The sequence below is a fragment of the Danio aesculapii genome, chromosome 23, assembly GCF_903798145.1.
Source record: "Danio aesculapii chromosome 23, fDanAes4.1, whole genome shotgun sequence".
In the NCBI taxonomy this organism is placed as follows: Eukaryota; Metazoa; Chordata; class Actinopteri; order Cypriniformes; family Danionidae; genus Danio; species Danio aesculapii.
This window is the reverse complement of record NC_079457.1, coordinates 13,845,710-13,864,313: the sequence shown is the minus strand read 5'-3', so window position 1 is coordinate 13,864,313 and position 18,604 is coordinate 13,845,710. Positions and strand designations below refer to the sequence as shown.

At 38.4% G+C, this 18,604-nt stretch overlaps 1 protein-coding gene across 1 annotated transcript in view; it reads left to right on the top strand.

Annotated features, from left to right (window-relative positions):
* The window catches only part of plxna1a (plexin A1a), a 454,670-nt gene that overhangs the window by 42,578 nt on the left and 393,488 nt on the right, over positions 1–18,604 (top strand). Inside the window, exon 2 of the mRNA XM_056449070.1 lies at positions 8,866–10,261. Within this exon, the coding sequence (XP_056305045.1) occupies positions 9,074–10,261 (1,188 nt within the window). The 5' untranslated portion in view covers positions 8,866–9,073. The remainder of the gene's footprint in view (positions 1–8,865; positions 10,262–18,604) is intronic.

Sequence of the window (18,604 nt, the reverse complement as noted above, 5' to 3'; positions counted from 1 at the left end):
ATCAGGGGGGCTAATAATTCTGTCTTCAACTGTATGTATTATTATTACTATTATTATTCAAATTTTTATTATTTTTGTCTGGTAAATTATTTAAAAATTAATTAGAAAAGTAATCAAACCTTTATTGTAGTTGTATCGTCTATCAAATCCAAGAGATGTCCTAAAAAAACAACCATTATTATTAGTAACTCAAATTCATCAACTTTCTTGGATGTTAATTCTAAAGAAATGCTTTTAGGGACATAAAATCTATAGTCATAAAATAAAAATAAAATATCTGGCTCCTGTTCTACATTATTTCCTGCTAAATATTCTCCCTCACTTGCAAAATGCGTTGCAGATGCAGTCTCTTGTCATCAGCTCTCAGTGGAACAGTTACTATTTGACCGGTTTGGCTTTTTAAAATGCATCTACATTAGGCTAAGCTAAGGAACTGCAGAAATTGCAATCCTTGGCACCTTTTAACCACCATTGTTGCCGTCAGCTCTTTATTTCTCCTCTTCTCTCTGGCATGAAGGAGTTTTTCCATGGCCAGTCGCACGCTTACGGCCTGCTGCATCCCTCTAAATCGCTATCCTCACTTGCACAATCTGTGATTTAGCAGCACACTGAAGATTGGCCACGTCGACTGAAACAAACTTGCATTGCTATATCATCTTTTTAGCAGAATGAGATGAGACCGTTTTGCAGATCACTTCCCGCTGTCAACAACTCATTGTTTTCTCTATTATCCCTGTGATCGGAGTGTAGCTCTGGTAAAATATCACTTTTGTTGGAGGTCTCGCTGGATTGCAGTTATTATTGCTTTTTTTTTTTTCAAATTGGAGGCTAAATCAAAGCTGTCTAGTTTTAATATCTCTACGTAAATAAAAAAAAAACAGTGGTAGACGTTTTTGTTTTATACTTTGCTTAGTGTTATTACAGAAATGTAGCATGTTGCTACCTTTTTTTCCCAATGCAAATTTCATAGAGTGTTTTATTATTATTATTTTTTTTTTACATCTATTTATATTTAAATATTTATCCTGTACACATTTTTGTATTGAGCTTTAATTTTGTTATACAAATCTGCCTTCCTAATTGGATTACATCAATATATATTATGGTCCAGAAGTTGTTTGTAAGTTTAGACATATGATAATGGTGCTGGTTATTAAAGGGATAGTTCACCCAAAATTACTACAGTACCTTACTACAGTACCTTACTTAAACCTTTGAGTTTCTTTCTTCTGTTGAACACAAAAAAAGAAGATATTTTGAAAAATGCTGGTTGCTGGTGCCCATTGACTTCTATAGTAGGAGAAAATATTGCTATGGGAGCCAATGGGTGCAATCTATCAGCATTCCTCAAAATTTTTGTTCAAATTAGGCCTGGACGATATGGCAAAAATGCAAATATCCTATGTATATTTCGATATAAAATGTTAATGCTTTCAGATTTGAAAGAGTGCCCCATGAATGACTGAAGCCACAAAAATTAGAGGGTCCATTATGTCGCATAACATATTTTCAGCCGATAAATGTTTCAGTGGCTGCAAATTTGATCTCTAATATCAAAACTTTTAGATTCCCATTGTTGCGGCCCATTTCCACTGAGTGTTACGGTAGAGTACGGTTCGGTATGCTTTTATGGCCATTTCAACTGTCAAAAGGTACCTAAAAGCAAACTGTACTATACCACTTTTGGGGTACCCTTTTAAAAGTGTACCTAGCACGACAAAAGGATACCAAAAGGCAGAGCTACACGCGCAACTGAACGCTATTGGTTTACAGAGAAGCATCACTAGCGCATGCACAAGCAGGAGAAAGAAAGAAAGGAAGCGTCATTTTTAAATACACAGCCGAGACATTACATCACAATACTATGTACATATAATAACAAGCAATGGTCGCCCCGAGCTCATACAAACCATGTCGCCGTTTTGATGAACGGCTACAAAGCCAGAAAAAAGAGCAGAATTTACCTTGTGCACTGTAGTTGTTTACAAGGCTGTCTAAAGTGCGAATGTCTCACGATCGCTCGCCGCATATCTATATTTGAAATAACGAACTTCTTGATCTGATAGTGATAAAGTGTGGTTGATTATTGAAGTGCTTCACTATTATCATCACCTTTTAGACTATTATGAACTTGGAATGACGGAATTACTTTCTAACAGAGGTTACATGTGCTGCTGAAGATTAAAGATACAGATGAGAGGTTTGCACTGATTTTGGGCTATATTGTGGGTTGTTTTTTAACCCAAATAAGGACTAAATGTGTGCTGTGTGTAGTTTTTCTGTAATCTGTAACACATCGGAAACTGTAAGGGTCTGTATGTGTTCATATATGTTGCATTTATTTATTTATTTTATATAATTGCAGACGTTAGAGTAGGCTACTTTGCCTTATCATTGATCTGTAGTTATAATCAAATCCTGCTCATAGAAAGGTAATGAACATTTGTACACAAGTATTTATGTTTATAAAGCATTTGTTTTACAGCTTTACTTTGACATTTCCTTGAGCGAGAATGACGTCGACGGAAACTTTGTTTTAGACCATGCCCATTGGTACCCTTTTGGCCGTGGAAATGCAAGCCTGATAAAGGTGACCTGTACCGACCCATACCGTACTGTACCACTTAGTAGAAACGGGCCATACGATCAATATAGAGTAAAAAAAGTCAAGAATTTATCGTTTTTATTGACATAAGTTTTATTATGATTCGATATAATATTATTATTATTATTATTATAATATCATTTATCGGCCCAACCTTAGTTCAAATGATGGCATTTTACTTAAATTAAAATTAAAATTAAAATACCTTAGGATGGAAAGTTAGTTAGGTCTGGGATAACTGCCTTTAGTTTGGATATTAAAGGTGCAGTAGGTGATTGTCTTTAGAAACATTTGTTTGTTTTTTCTAGCCTGCTTTACTGAGGTGAAGTTGGTTTTATATTCACAATTTTATAATTTTTGAACAATGACAACCTGTGACACGCTCCCTATATTGTTTACCATGCTACTCTGAATATTCGCTCTGAAATAGCATGTAAGTATGGCTAAGGAATAAATGTAATTCATGCATGCCGCCAACCAACCACTAAGCATACAGTAGTTGTATGAGAGTGCATGAGAGAGTGAGACCAGCGATCCTTGCATGCATGAAATATTGCACACTATGTCAAGTTTTGCTTGATACACAGCTGAGATAGAAAACAGTTTTCATTCAGAGTAGTAATATTAAAAAGCACTATAAAGTTTTCTAACTGGCGAATGACTTGATCTAGTGGGTCTCTGTCATCTTTAATGTGCGCATTCGTGATTTCTGGAGGCGTGGATTTGGACGGCAGGGGATGGATTGTGTTTCAAAGCTATTATGCTAACGAATAGCATTTAGGCAGATCACCTACTGCACCATTAATATTAATGTCTAACATAGTGACCAAAATGGAGTAAATCACCTTTTGAAAGCAACTTGATGCTTCAGATGAAGATTGTTTCAGTTAAACTGCAGCCTTTCACGAGATTTTATTCCCTTAAAGGAGTTGTTCGAAACTTCCAGTATTGAATCTTGTTAAGCCTTCAAGTGAGTCACTGATTCATTCATTCAGAATGAACATAAAAAAGATGATGATATTATTCAGAATCATGCAGCTGGGTTTCACAGTTTTTTTTAAACATACATGCATTAATAATGTCTCAATATTTGCTCTGCACACTTTTTTTTTGCTTTGTGCTTTAATTTCATTACACTAATCAGACTTCCTAATTTGATTACATAGATTGGATTTAATGTGGATTTACATTTTTTATGTGGTCCAGAATCTCTTTTCATGTTTTAGACGCATGCTAATGAAGCTGGTTATTAATTGTGGGTAGAAGGGAAGGACTGAAAGAGGGAACAGATAGAAGAAAAGACATGATAAAAGGTACCTAAAAGAAGGCATGGGCTGATGCAAGATTGTGACGGTATGATAACCTTGCATGAAAATATCACGGTTTCACAGTATCTAAAATATGTTCTTTTTAAATGTCCAGGTAAAAATAAAAACAACAACTTTTACAAGTATATTTTATTTTAAAAAACATTTAACATATTTTGGAACAGTAGCTTTTGATGGAGGCTCCTTTTCTGCTGGAGATACTGTTGCCCTAAAAAACTAAAGAAAATGGCATGTAAAAAAACATGTAAAAAAACTGTAGGAACGGTATATCAGAAAAATCTGGCGGTTTTAAAACCTTGACTTTTCCAAACTGTGGTTATCGTCTCATGTCTACCTATGAAAACCTAAGAAAGCCTAGCAGAATTATCGTATGAATGACAGACAGAAGGAAACTTTCAGGTCCGATGGACGGAACAATGAAGAAAGCCCAGTCTTTCTCTCTCTCTTTCTTTCTCTCTCTCTTTCTCAGTGTGTGTGTGTGTGTGTTTGTGGATTAAGGCCTCTATGTATTGATGTATGTGAGTGTGTCTGCGTGCTTGTAATAGAAAGCAGATCCCTGCTATGCAGAGCCTCTCTGGGTGGTTTAGTTGTGGCCATCACAGAGTCCTGCCTTCCTTCTTAGCCCACAATGCTCAGCGATGTGACCTCCATGTTAAAAAGGGGCTCTGTATAAATTTGCTTAAGTATGAGGTGCCGTTTTCATGGCTTGTGCTGTAATTTATGTGCCACAAGCAATAAATCATCACGGATACCTTGGTCCTGCCAGCCATTTTCCAAGCCAGGCAGGTTTTGCTATCCTGAAGGTGCCATGCAACTCCCATACCTCCTCTAATTGATTCATCCAATTTCACCTTTATCCTTGGTGTGGGCCAGCTTGGAGCAAGTGGGTGGGATATCCTAATTGCTCTATCCCACGCAAATAGCACTGCGGTGCAGTATTATAAATTGCAGCACATGTGTATATTCTGCAGGAGTTTGAGTTTATTATAATTTCTCCCTCTCTCTCTTTCTCTCCTGTTTATTTGTTTCATTTTCTGAGTTAAAATAAGTGGACACTTGGATCTGCATTTAAGCAGCTTCTACCCACTCATTAGCATATCTTTGTCCCAGATAAGTCAAAACTCTGACAGCTTTGTTTTTATAGACTGTAATGGGTCAGGTGCAGCACTGCTAAATTCAATTTTAAGTTTGTTGTGGAGTTATTTAGTTAGTTACTTGATTATTTATAGGCAATTTTTTTTCTGTGTGTTTTGTTTTACTGCTGGGAATTTGCTTTGACAGTGGCCCTGTATCATGGAGCCAAAAGCACCTTGGAGTGCTGACTCTGAGTCAGTTGAGCTGAGAAGAGCTCAGCTGTGGTGATCAATACAGAGGATAGAAATTTGGACCCCTGTCACAGTAAATGTGGTGAAATGGTGTAAACTTAAAATAGCTAAAAATTAGAATCGTTTAGATCATGGCTCATAAACTCAATTCCTGGAGAGCCGCAGCTTTGCACAGTTTTGCTCCAACCCTAATCAAACACAACTGATCCAACTAAGGTGTTCAAGACTACTAGAGACTATTAAGCAGGTGTGATTTGGAGGTGGTTGGAGCTAAAATCATCAATCCAGAAATTGAGTTTGAGACAACTGGTTTACATTCTTTCAGATCTAAATGTAATGCTCTGGATTTAAGCATTTCATTCATTTTCAATGCAATTGCGACAGCTGTAAAAGTTTAGTTTAATTCTGTAGGGACAAATTATTCATTCATTCATTCATTCATTTTGTTTTCGGCTTAGTCCCTTTATTTATCTTGGGTCGCCATAGTGGAATGAACCGCCAACCTATCCAGCACGTTTTTAAGCAGCGGATGCTCTTCCAGACGCAACCCATAACTGGAAAACATCCATTCATTCACACTCATCCACTACGGACAATTTAGCTCACCCAATTCACCTGTACCACATGTCTTTGGACTTGTGGGGGAAACCGAAGCACCCGGAGAAAACCCACGCTAACGCGGGGAGAACATGCAAACTCCACACAGAAATGCCAACTGACCCAGCTGAGGCTTGAACCAGCAACCTTCTTGCTGTGAAGCAACAGCACTACCTACTGCACCACCGCTGGGACAATTTATCTTTTGTTCATTTTGTTAGCAACTTTGCCTGAAAATTAAATCAAGACACCACTACTATCCTTGATACTATCCATTGTTTCATAAATATTATTATGAGTTGATACCTGTTACAGCTGACCGTTAAGCTGCAACAAAAAGGAAGACCAGACGCAACCATCACGCAAAAATAACATTTATTTTAACATAACAATGACATAAATAACATAAGGTAAATGAAAAAATAAGAGTCAGGGCCCAAAGGGACGGCCAACACAGCTTAACCGAGCTCCATGCTAAAGCGATCGCTCAGAATCCCCATCTCCGTGACGAGCCACCAAACGCTGTTTATATCCACGTCCTAATGAGCGGCACCTGTGTACAATTCACGTCATCTACAACCTCCTGAAACACACCACTGATAGACTAGGACACCGCACGCACGCACGCACGCACGCACGCACGCACACACACACACACACACACACACACAGCCAATAGACTGAAACGCCACTCACAGCCTCACAGCCCATAGGCCGGGATGTTACACACACACACACAGCCAACACCACACGCACTTACAGCACATAGGCTGGGACCTCACAATACCAGAGGTGCAGTAAAACATAAGCAAATTCCCTTTCACTGCACCGTTTTTTCCTGAAAGGTGCTGGAGACCAGTGCTAGCCAGTAAAGGCTGATTTCTACTTCTGTGTGAAGCACACACGTGTTGTCTGTCGCGGCCTTTGTGGGGTCGCATAGCCCACGCACCTCTCAAAAAATGTTACCACACGTAGCAACGACTTGTAGTGCAAGTCCTGTGATTGGTCAGCTTGGTAGCTGTGACAAATGTGGGCAGCGCTGAGAGCCATGAGCCCAATAAAGTTTCGAGTCCTGTGAAGGAGCTTCAGATGGAAACTTTTGTTTTCCGTTTACCTTATGATTTAAGTTGTTGCATGTCCGCTGGCTTCTGTTTCTGGTTTCTGTTTCTGAGTTTTAGCTACTTGTGTAGTAAGGTAGCGTTCAGAAAAAACAAAAAAACACATTATGAAACACGACATAAAGGAAGGAACATAAAAACCTACTGCCAGCTAGCATTTAGGAAGTGTTATTGCAGAGCAACACAAACAGCGCGTAGAAGTATAAATGCATGGCTATGCGCAAGGCAGGCACCATGGGTCATGCTGATCACTCGACGCAGAAGTAAAAACCAGCCTTACGGTTGTGGGGACCCAGGCGAGATTATGAATATTGGGCCAGCTTATGTGAAAACAATGATGATAAACTACATTTTTAAAAAATTATTCAATATTTACGTGTATGATTGTGTACAATAATTTGAACACAATCATACAATATTGAATATAATATTTGAGGCATAGTCCACAGGGCCCTTTATAAAATATGTTCTTTATATATTAATTATTAATGCCAAACGCATTTCTCTAGGAAATTTCTCTTACCCCTTCATTTGAAGTGGGGTGCTTAAAATCTTAGTTTTGCCCTACCCCTGTCCTTTCAACCAGAAGAAAGTCAAGACATCCATACTCCTTCACATGAATGCACAAAGCAGAGGAGTAGGGGTAGTAAAGTGATTGGGGCTTAAGTCACATAATATGATTATCGTCTGAAAACAGTCTGCAGGCAATTGATGTGAGCATCAGTCCACCCCCCACCCCAAACCCGAATCATGATGTGTATCATATTGTGTTACATCAGGGCTCCAGTCCTGGAGGGGTAGTGTCGTGCTGCTTTCAGCTCTAATCTTAACCAAACACACCCAAACAAGCTAATCATTGTGCAAAAAAAACAGGTTAAATTGGGATCGGAGTTGAAGAGCCCTGTCCTGCTGTATATGATGTATGTGTTTTTGCCTGCATGTGCGATTGCTCTCTTGCAAAGTTGTTTCGTAGCCTTGCACATGACAGTCAGCCCACAGTGTGGCTCACAGCATTGAGCGGTGAATGAGACCCAGAGGCAGTCTCCGCACTCAATAGTCTTGTGAAGTGAGATAAATGTCATCTGAGATACAATGATGCTTCTGTTTTGAACACTGGAGAAGGTCACAGCAGCAGACAGTCCCTGCTGCTGGCTAGATGAGAGGCCCGAGATTGCCCTTGTTTAAGTGGCTTTGCACTCTTGAGTATGTCGCTGGACACCCAGAGCTGCTCTTCATCGCCCATGATCACATGAATGTCATTAGACTTTCAATTAGAACAAATTTGATGGATTGCGTCTCATTCCACAGCCCTGTGGTAGAGCCAAGGGGGCGTGGTGTCTGTACTGTGATATTTTAAAACCTCACTGCTTTCCCTTGGTTCAAGGGAAGTGCTTTTGTTTTATGCAGGGTCAAGTTGAATGGCTTCTCTGTGCAAGTGTGAGGAAATGAAAACGTTTATTGCTGATCCTTTTTAGCTTATGGCATTCTTCAAGGTGATTTGGTAAACTAGTCTACAGTTATGGCATCGCTCACTCTTTCCTTATTCCATACCTCCTTTACTCTCTCCTGCTCTATCCTGGCTCTTTCTCTTCCTTTTTTTGTGCCAGCTGAGTTGGCTCAGACTGTGTGAAATATTTAAGGGCACAGCAGGTCTATCAGACAAGTTCTCAGTGTGGAGTTTGTGGAGTGCACTGCTGTCTGCGAGCTTGACACACTCATTAAATGTTGTATAGGATTCCACCCAGGGCCCCACTGTAAGATATTTATGTTTATGTATTATGAGTTCTTTTCCTCTTGGGCAGGCAGAACTTTTAAACTCCAGTCAAATCGATAGACAATGTTCTATTCAGTTTTTTTCCCAACACTCATGATGTGTTTTTCTCCCCTTGCAGGGCTAGCGGCCATGGTGCTGCAGATGATGGTGTAGACGACAGCTCTGTGCCGAGAGAGAGAGAGAGAGAGAGCAGAAAGGACACTGGGTCAATAAGTCGCTCTCCTCAACATAGACTGACAGACGCTGTCCAGGTTTTTTCTGGGACCAGGATCACAAAGGTGAACGTATCACCTGGCCTACCGCTTCCTCTAAGAAAGATACGAAAAATGCTGCCGTATAGGAGGAGGCACCTTCCGGCCTCTCTTTGTGAGGCCTTCCTCCTTCTCTTCTTCCTCTCGTTCCTCCCTCAAAATGGGGGGCTCGAGGTTAACCTCTCTTCCTTCCGAACCTTCACTCCACCAGAGGGAGGGCTTACTCATTTGGTCGTCCATAACAAAACGGGTGAAGTCTATGTCGGTGCTGTCAATTGGATCTACAAGCTCTCCAGCAACCTGACCAAGCTCCGAAGCCATGTTACCGGTCCTGTGGTGGATAATGAAAAATGTTACCCACCACCTGGTGTTCAGTCTTGCCCTCATGAGCTCTCACAGACTAACAATGTCAACAAGCTGTTGCTTCTCGATTCAGGACAGAACAGGCTTATTGCGTGTGGAAGCACCTCGCAGGGTATATGCCAGTTCCTCCGGCTGGATGATCTCTTCAAGCTGGGTGAACCACATCACCGTAAGGAGCACTACCTTTCTAGTGTCTCCGAGGCGGGCACTATGTCAGGAGTGGTTATTAGTGGATCCCAAGGTGAAGATAGTGGTAAATTGTTTGTAGGTACACCCATTGAAGGAAAATCTGAATACTTCCCAACTCTCTCCAGTCGTAAGTTGATGGCTAATGAGGAGAATGCTGATATGTTCAGCTTTGTCTACCAGGATGAGTTTGTCTCCTCACAGCTCAAGATTCCGTCTGACACACTTTCCAAGTTCCCTACATTTGATATCTACTACGTTTATGGTTTCAGCAGTGAGCAGTTTATTTACTATCTGACTCTCCAACTAGACACCCAACTCACCTCGCCGGATGCTAGCGGTGAACAGTTTTTCACCTCCAAGATTGTCCGACTCTGTGTGGATGACCCCAAGTTCTACTCCTATGTGGAGTTTCCAATTGGTTGTACCAAGGATGGTGTGGAATACAGATTGGTTCAAGATGCCTACCTCAGCCGACCCGGTGCCAAGCTGGCACGATCTTTGGGTATCTCTGAACAGGAGGAGGTGCTGTTTACTGTTTTTGCTCAGGGTCAAAAGAACCGGGCCAAGCCACCTAAAGAATCAGCCCTTTGCCTGTTCACACTACGTAAAATCAAGGAAAAGATTAAGGAGAGAATCCAATCCTGCTACCGGGGTGAAGGTAAACTGTCCTTGCCCTGGCTCCTCAACAAGGAACTGAACTGCATCAACTCAGTAAGTGACATTTACTAACTATTTTATTATACTAACGTGCAAGATGCTGTGTGCTGCTGATATTTGTTTTGACTTGTTTGCAAAGGTATTGAAAGGCATAAAATCTCCCCAGATCAATCCCAGTGTTGATGGATGTTGTAGCAGTCAATCAATTTGTTATGAAAATGCATGTTATTTCTAGATTGTTGGAGCGTTAAAGCAGTTGGGAATGGGTTGTCTGTGCATTGATGCAGTGCATTGATGCAGGCTATTCACTGTTGTAAATAGGGAAACCTCCTCTCTCAATTAACTAGCCTAGCCACATCGTTAGCTTAGTCCATAGGATTAGCACCCCGTCAATCTCTTGCCATATGTGTCCATTCCCCCTAAGTGATAATTGATTTTAAACTCTTAAAGTTGTCCAGTCTTTGTTGCCCCAGTCCTCTTGGGACTTTTTTTTCTGGTGTCAGAACAATTTGGACAGTCACAGAGAGGCTAACATGCAAATGCATAGCTTACTTGCTAATCATCAGCACTCTTAGCTGTGCTCTGTATGTAGGCCCTCATAGGAAATGGCCAAGCCGGCAGTTCTACAACGAACACAATGCTCTAGCACAGAATGAGGGGATTATTCCCAGAGAACAGCCCAAATCCTCCATTCTATTATATGTGCAGCATGTTCCTGGGTGATTCGACTGTACTCAGACATAGAAGAGGAAACACATTTTGGCTGATGGAGCGAGTCAGAGACTTGTGAGAGTAATAAAAAATAGAATGATGGAGCTGGTGATTATGAAAGAAAGGGAGATGAAGGGAAGGAAGGCAGATAGGCATCAAGAAAGTATGCCACATTTACTTCTCATGTTGTATTATGATATATTATGATGCAGTGCTCGTGATGTGTAGTTATTGCAATATCTACAGTATTTTGTCATAACACTAGTGGGTTATGAGTTATTACATTTCACAGGCAACTTTTATTAAATGGCTCAAATGAGAAAACTTAATATTTGCGTAGGTTTATAATGGCAATATCTGGTATGATAAAACGTTTAGAGGCACATACATCAAAGCTTTAAATTTCAAACTAATTTATTTTGCCATCTATCACATGCTGAATTGTAATAGCTGTCAGACTACATATCAGTTTGAACTGCTAGTCAAGTATCATTCTAGTTTAAAGGCAGATTGAAACCTTATTTTTAAATTTAGTTCTTGATCATATAATCTAATACATTATTTGGTTAAATGAAATAAATTTTGGGTTTCAATGAGGGAAATTATCAGAAAATTATTAAAAAAGAGAGATGTACCAATCGATACTGGAATTTTAAAAACGTCCATTTCCCGCTAACATTTCAGCACTCTGAGCACATGCTAAAACACAGCTGATTTGTCATTGGGTTCACCTGCTCAACAGAAATTACTGTGATTGGCCACGAAGGTCATCACTCACTGTTGTTTACTGAGTATAAACACAGATACAGTGGAGCGTTTTAAAGTCACTGTTCATCAGCTGATCGCTTATATGTCAGCTTATAGACAAACCAGCTGATTGACGTGACTTTGAAATGCTCCAGTGACCCAGTATCTGTGGTTACACAAACAGCGGTAAGTTCGGGTTCTAACACAGGTTTCTTTACAATTTAAAACAATTTAAAATTATTTTATGCTGAAGATACGTGTCCTAAAAAACACACCAAACAAAACAAATTTTTTTTTTAAAGCGTACATATATTGTAGGAACGGTATAACAAATTTTAGCGGTTTTAAAACATTGACTTTTCCAAAACGCGGTATACCTTGAAAACGGTTATCATCCCATGCCTATAGGAGGCAGATCTAAAAACCGCAACAGTGGAATTTATCAAGTTAAAAGTTATTTTACCACTGATATATTTATAGTTTGAAAAAACTAGCATAATTCTGATTTAAAGGCATGCTTTAACAACAAAAAAAATCATTTTAAATTACTCGGCCTCGGGCAATCCACAATGTAGGTGCCCTTTTTGTTCAGTTACATTAGTGAACATTAGTTTTTTTTCTGAAACCGTGGTGCTTAGAGGTTCATAAAATGCAAGTGAGCAGCTGAGAGTGAGTAAATTAATTGCAGATTTCCATTTTTGTGTGAACTATCCCTTTAAAAGTTGCCTTTGTAGTGCATTGTGGGTAGTGTAAACCATATGTTCCAACAGCGAGTTTGATGATGGAAGTGACCGCAGTGGTAGACTCAGTCAACGGATAACTGACAGTGGCATTAACGATAATAACTGCTGCCATTATAATAACGGGCCTGGAGCAATCTGCCTTGGTAATGATGGCTGCACGGCTGGCTGAATTGGATGAAAAGATAACGCTCCGAGGGTCCTCCACCGGCAAGGAGCTTCCAGCTTATGAATAATTCACCCTCACTCACCTTGTGTTATTCATTTATAGCCCATCACAATCAGCGCATGATCAAAAATCCCTCTGCCTCCGCGCTCTGCTTACAAGCAATTAATGTTGTCATTTTCCAATCACAAAGCACACTTTCATAATTCAGAAGGCTTTAGGGGGAGATAGATGCGCAGACAGACGGAAAGCCGACTGGAGCGGGACAGACGAAAGATGTGCGCGATCGGACAGACAGACCGTAAGCGCTTTTGACGTCTTTCTTCTGCCCACCTGTCCCGCTGCTCATGCTAAAGCTATGCATATATGTAAATGAGAAACCGTACATGATGGTGCTTGATTACCATCTGCGACACTGTGTTGCAATCCATCAAGGACACGTCAGCAGAGTCAGATCATAATTACACGCAGACTTCTCCATTCTGCTCCTTATCCAGCTTGGTTGTGTTGTTGATACGCAGGTAATTATTTCTAACATTGCAGCTACATGTTTTGTGTAATTTATTTTTGATGCTAAAACATACATTTGTGACACTAAAGCATTTAAAACACAAAAATAGTTACTTGTTAAAAGTCTTTTGTTTTATTAACTTTGAAATAGTTTTATTAATCATTAAAAGTCTTTTGTTTTATGTTAGAAGTCTTTTGATACTTGTATCAGTGCATTTTATAGGTTTAATTCAGATTTTTTTGATCCCTTAGTTCCCAAAAGTTTCCAAATGAGAGAGTTTTGCATTCACAGAGTTGCATTAAAAATGTAAATAAATAAAAATATAGTTTGGATAACTGAGCATAAAAAAATTGATTCCTTTTGTAATTGTTTTTGTTGCATTTTGTAGTGCATTTTAATTCATTACAGTACATGACTGAAAAAAAATTAAATAAAATTGTCCAATGGCAAGCAAAATAAATATTATACAGGGTCTTAAACTGTCTTAAATCTACTGAAATGTTGTGTTGTAGGCCTTTCAATCTTTTTTTTAACAGATCTTAATTTTCCCTTGTTAATATATAGCTACCCAATCTGGCCATTGACACCAATACCAATCACCAACAATCACAATCTCAATTAAACTTTTAACTTTTTATTTAAAAACAGCCTTTAATTGCTTTCCTTACAGTGACATTTGCTTAAAAGTTCATATTACGACAACTTTAGAAACCCGGACATTTTAGGAAATTTAGAAACCTCGGTTGGAGGCATTAAGTCCCAAAAAGGTGCGTCTCTTTGGGTCTCTGCAGAGCACGTAAGACTGTCTGTGGAAGTGTTGACAGGTCTCAAACACACTCTACGAAACGGGTAAACAAGAGAAGATTTTCCACTGCTAGATCAATCGTGGATGTTTAGTTATATTGGGTGGATGCAAAAAAGTGTAAAAGGTACAAGTGTAAATGATAATAATTGTAAAAAATTATTAAAAATGTGTCACTAAATATACTTGGGCGGCCGTTAATATACCTGGGTGGCCCGCCCTAGTAAAGTCTATGAGTGGGAAGCACTGGATGTAATTTTCATTACTATCTTTTTAAGTATACTATAAGAAATTTGTGAACTCAATTCCACAATTAATTCTAGGGCTGCACAATATATCGTTTCAGCATTGTTATTACAATGTGATCATTCAGAATAGTCACATCGCAAGTATATGCAATGTTAAGTCTGAACTATAATTTATCATTTTGCAAGTGTTTTTTTCAGGCCTGTGACTGTGAGGGTTTTAAAAGCATTCAGGCCTACGTTTGTAACTTTGAAAAATTAAGAACGATTAATTTTATGGAATTGTTTATAAAACGAAGACTATGCAGTATTATTTAATATGAATATTATTCAATTAGTCTATGCTTGAATACAGTTTGACTCTTCAGAAAACAATAAAATGCTGTTTATTGAATTAGCATATATTTTTTAATTTATCAATGCTTGTAGATTGTTTATTATACAAATGTTGTGCTCAATAATATAAATATTATGTTTATTATACAATATATTATTCAACTCATCTAGTGAAATTGTATTATTATTGCATTATGTAAGTTTTTCAGTATCATGCAGCCCTAATTCATTATTACCTTTATTGTATTGTGTCCTTTAAGCCTTTTTTGTACTAATATAAATATTCCTTACTTTTAATTATTCACATCTACTTGAGCCATTTACATCATGTTGACTTGTGAGATTGTAGAACTTTACGTTTTTATTATGTACCCATTAACCCTCAGTTTCCATTGTTTCTGGCACCACACTACTCATCCCAATTGAATTACAGCGTAACTGAAAAATACAATAACCTATTTGTGCAGTTTGTTTGCAAAAGTCACATTAACTCAAATCGTTGGGATTACATTGTTAGCAGGAGATTGTGTTATTGTACAGTAACTGTCAGGGTCTACAGTATACTTGAATTTAATTCCTTCCTCAGCACTACCACAGGCTCTATTCTTCACCACAATGGTAACCTCAAAAACATAACAGAAACCTCTGTAAATTCTAACGTAGCACAGTCTCTCTACATTAAAGGAGTAGTTCACCCAAAAATGAAAATGTACTCTCTAAGTGGTTTTTAATTTTTTTGAGCTTTTAAATTTTGTTGATCACAAAGTAATACATTTTTAAGCAAGCTGAAAACCTGTAACCATTGACTTCCATAGTAGGAAAAACGAATACGGAATGGAACTCAATGGTTACAGGTTTTTAGCATTCTTCAAAATATCTTCTTTTGTATTCAACAGAAGAAAGATGCTCAAATGGTTTTGGAACACATGAAGGATGAGTAAACGATGACAGAGTTTTCAGTTTTGGGTAAATTCAACTCTAATCTTGTGCAAAAGCACATACACAACAACAATTATTTTCCTTTCAGTCTGACCAAATCATGCTGCGAAATTAGAAATATCTGCCAGTTTAAGTTCAACCTAATTCAGTCAGGTTTAATTTAACGCAACTTATTTCTATTATGTACAAGGAGCTTTCATTAATATCTGAATGTTTGATTTTACAATGCAGAACTGTTATTCATTTCACGGGTTTAATATGTACTGGAGCTGTTGTTAACATTATGCAATCCTTTGTAACAGAACAAAATGTACTCATCTTTTATTAATACACTGCATTTAGTAAATGTTTTGTTTTGACAACTCAATAAAATCTAATCGAAATGTCGTTGCCAGGATTTGTTGCAGATATGTATTTAAATAGACTTTGTCAGTTGCGTCAGTTTTTTTATTTATTTTTTTATACGTTTTTATGCTGTAAGTTTGAATGCTCCCCCCCCAAATGTAAATAAATGTACATTTGGTACAAACTATGTCTGTATATGCAAAATATACAGCTGTGCCAAACAAACAATCTCGGAGAAATCGGTTCTACGTAAATTCTTTCACAATGCATCACCATGCAGTCTCTTTTGAATCAATTCTGAGTATTTTTTTTAACAGCAGATGGTGCTGTATGCTTTACAAGCAGCTCTACTCTACTAGCTTCACATTTCTTACAAATACAACTTGAGCCTATATGAATCATTAATAAAATTAGGAAAGGCTGAAGCAAATTACCAGAGTGTTCGTACAGTAGTGAATTGTGTTTACGTTATTTTCGTGGAATTCATTTTTATCTTTTGCATGACTTCAATTTAGGGCTGCACAATGTATCTTTTAAGCATTGATATCGCAACGTGCAAATTGGCAATCATCATATTGCAGGATCTGCAATGTCAACTCAGGTTAAGTTCAGTTTTAGTTCAATCATCCATTAGGAAATCTGAGTGAGATTATAGTTGACCAGGAACCACATTGTGAAGTTTAACGTTTAGAGAGTGAAAGTTTTTCATTTGCTTGTTTGCTTTGTTTTTAAGGCCTTAAACCATCTGTGTATAAGAAATTATAACATTTGTACTATTTAAAATAAAGATAAATTGTTTATTTTTATACAATGAAGACTTTGCAGTTCATTTATTTACATTTGATTATTCGGTGGGCTGCACGGTGGTGCGGTGGGTAGCACGTTCGCCTCACAGCAAGAAGTTCGCTGGTTCAAGCCTCAGCTGGGTCAGTTAGCGTTTCTGTGTGGAGTTTGCATGACTTCAATTTTCCGTTTTCGCGTGGGTTTTCTCCGGGTGCTCCGGTTTCCAAAGACAGTACAAAAACAGGTGAATTGGGTAAGCTAAATTGACTAGTGTATGTGTGTGAATGAGAGTGTGTGTGGATGTTTCTGTAAGGGCATCCACTGCGTAAAACGTATGCTGGATAAGTTGGCGGTTCATTCCGCTGGGGCGACCCCGGATTAATAAAGGGACCAAGCCGAAAAGAAAATGAATGAAGGAAAGATTATTCAATTCCTGTACTGGAATTAAAGTTAGGGCTTTCCAAAAAAAAGTATAACGCTGTCCGTTTGATCTATGCAGATTATCTGTCATACAAAATCATCCCAATCAATATAATATGATACATTCTTTCCAAAATAAGCACTTAAACTCATCTGGAGAAATATTCATATAACATTTTAAAATCCCAGAAAAACAAAACATCAATATGTCAGTTGTTTCCAATATCATGCAGCTCTTTTTCTTGTGAGCATTTGAGTGTATGGTTAATAACTAACTTATAGCAACTTATAGCTTATAACTAACTATCTGCTGTTTAAAACCAAGCTCAGAATTGATTCAAGAGAGAATAGCGATACATTTCGAAAAACTCTGAATTGACGCAGAATCTTGAACGACTTTCGCGACACTCTATTGGGCTGGCAGTGGTACTTAGTGCACTGTAATTCAGTTCATTGGCCTTTCCTTTAAAAAATAAGTGACATTTATAATGGACCATTTGGTTCATCCACAGCATGATTCAGAATGATTCAATACAACATTACAAAGCAGTGTTTTTTGGAAGCTGAAGACCAAATTTGTACTTTGCTGCCAAAGTGGCCTATTCAGATGCTGATGCGAGCCTTTCTTATACTTTCAAACCTATTGATCTACAGGATATAGAGATAATTCTGCTGTGATGGCGTCTCCATGTCTATTTCCACATCTAATGCGTCAGACTTTCCAAATGCTCCGAATTTATGGAGGCTGTAACAACAGAGGAACTTTTTAAACGTTTCAGGTCACCTTCTGTGCCAGATGCAAGCAGGTTTCCAGCCATCTGAAATTTAGCTGTGAAAAAGGGGGGAGAAAGCAAAATAAAAGTCTATTAGCATTGCTAATGAGCTTTTTAATATGTCCACAGGTGATATTAATAAGCTCAGCAACGATAACAACAAACAACAATACACACTCGGCACTTCCAAACTTGAAAACTGAGAGCGAATCACGCTTTTGGGAAAACATCACGCCGTTATTGAGCGACTAGCTGATTTTGTGCGAGTCTGAGGTGATTCTTTTTTTTAACTGATGAAGGAAAATATGCCAGGATCGACTCCTTGCACTTCGCTCTTTTGCATAATTACATGATCACTTATCCTGGTTGATAGCTCGTCTGGTGGTTTTGATTGCTAGCTAGCATTCGGTTCTGTTTTCCCCTCAAACCGAGCGATTTTCAGCCTTGTCTTTTAATCTCAGATGCTATTGAAAACTTCCCAGATGAAAGACTTTGCGATTTAATCATGACATTGAATATCATTTGCTTGCTGTCGGTGTTCACTTGAGTTCTTTCTGACTCCCCGAGGAACCGCTCAAGGAAATGAGAGAACAAGTCTTCACGGACAGGCAGAAAAGAGATTGTACTGGATTACACTTTAATGGCTTCCCATCTGTGCCTCCTTCCCTGTAGGGTATTGATCAGAGATGACTGGATATTGAAAAATCATATTGATGAAACTATATCCACCTCAGGAGTCTTGGGGCTAATCGTTTTTTTTTTTCTGCCATAGTCTTATTTATTAGGCTTTTAAACACAGGTTTGAGATTAAGGGACTCCTCTGCTGATTTTTATTGCTTAAAGGGGAAACAAAGAAGAAAGACTGATTGTAAATATCAA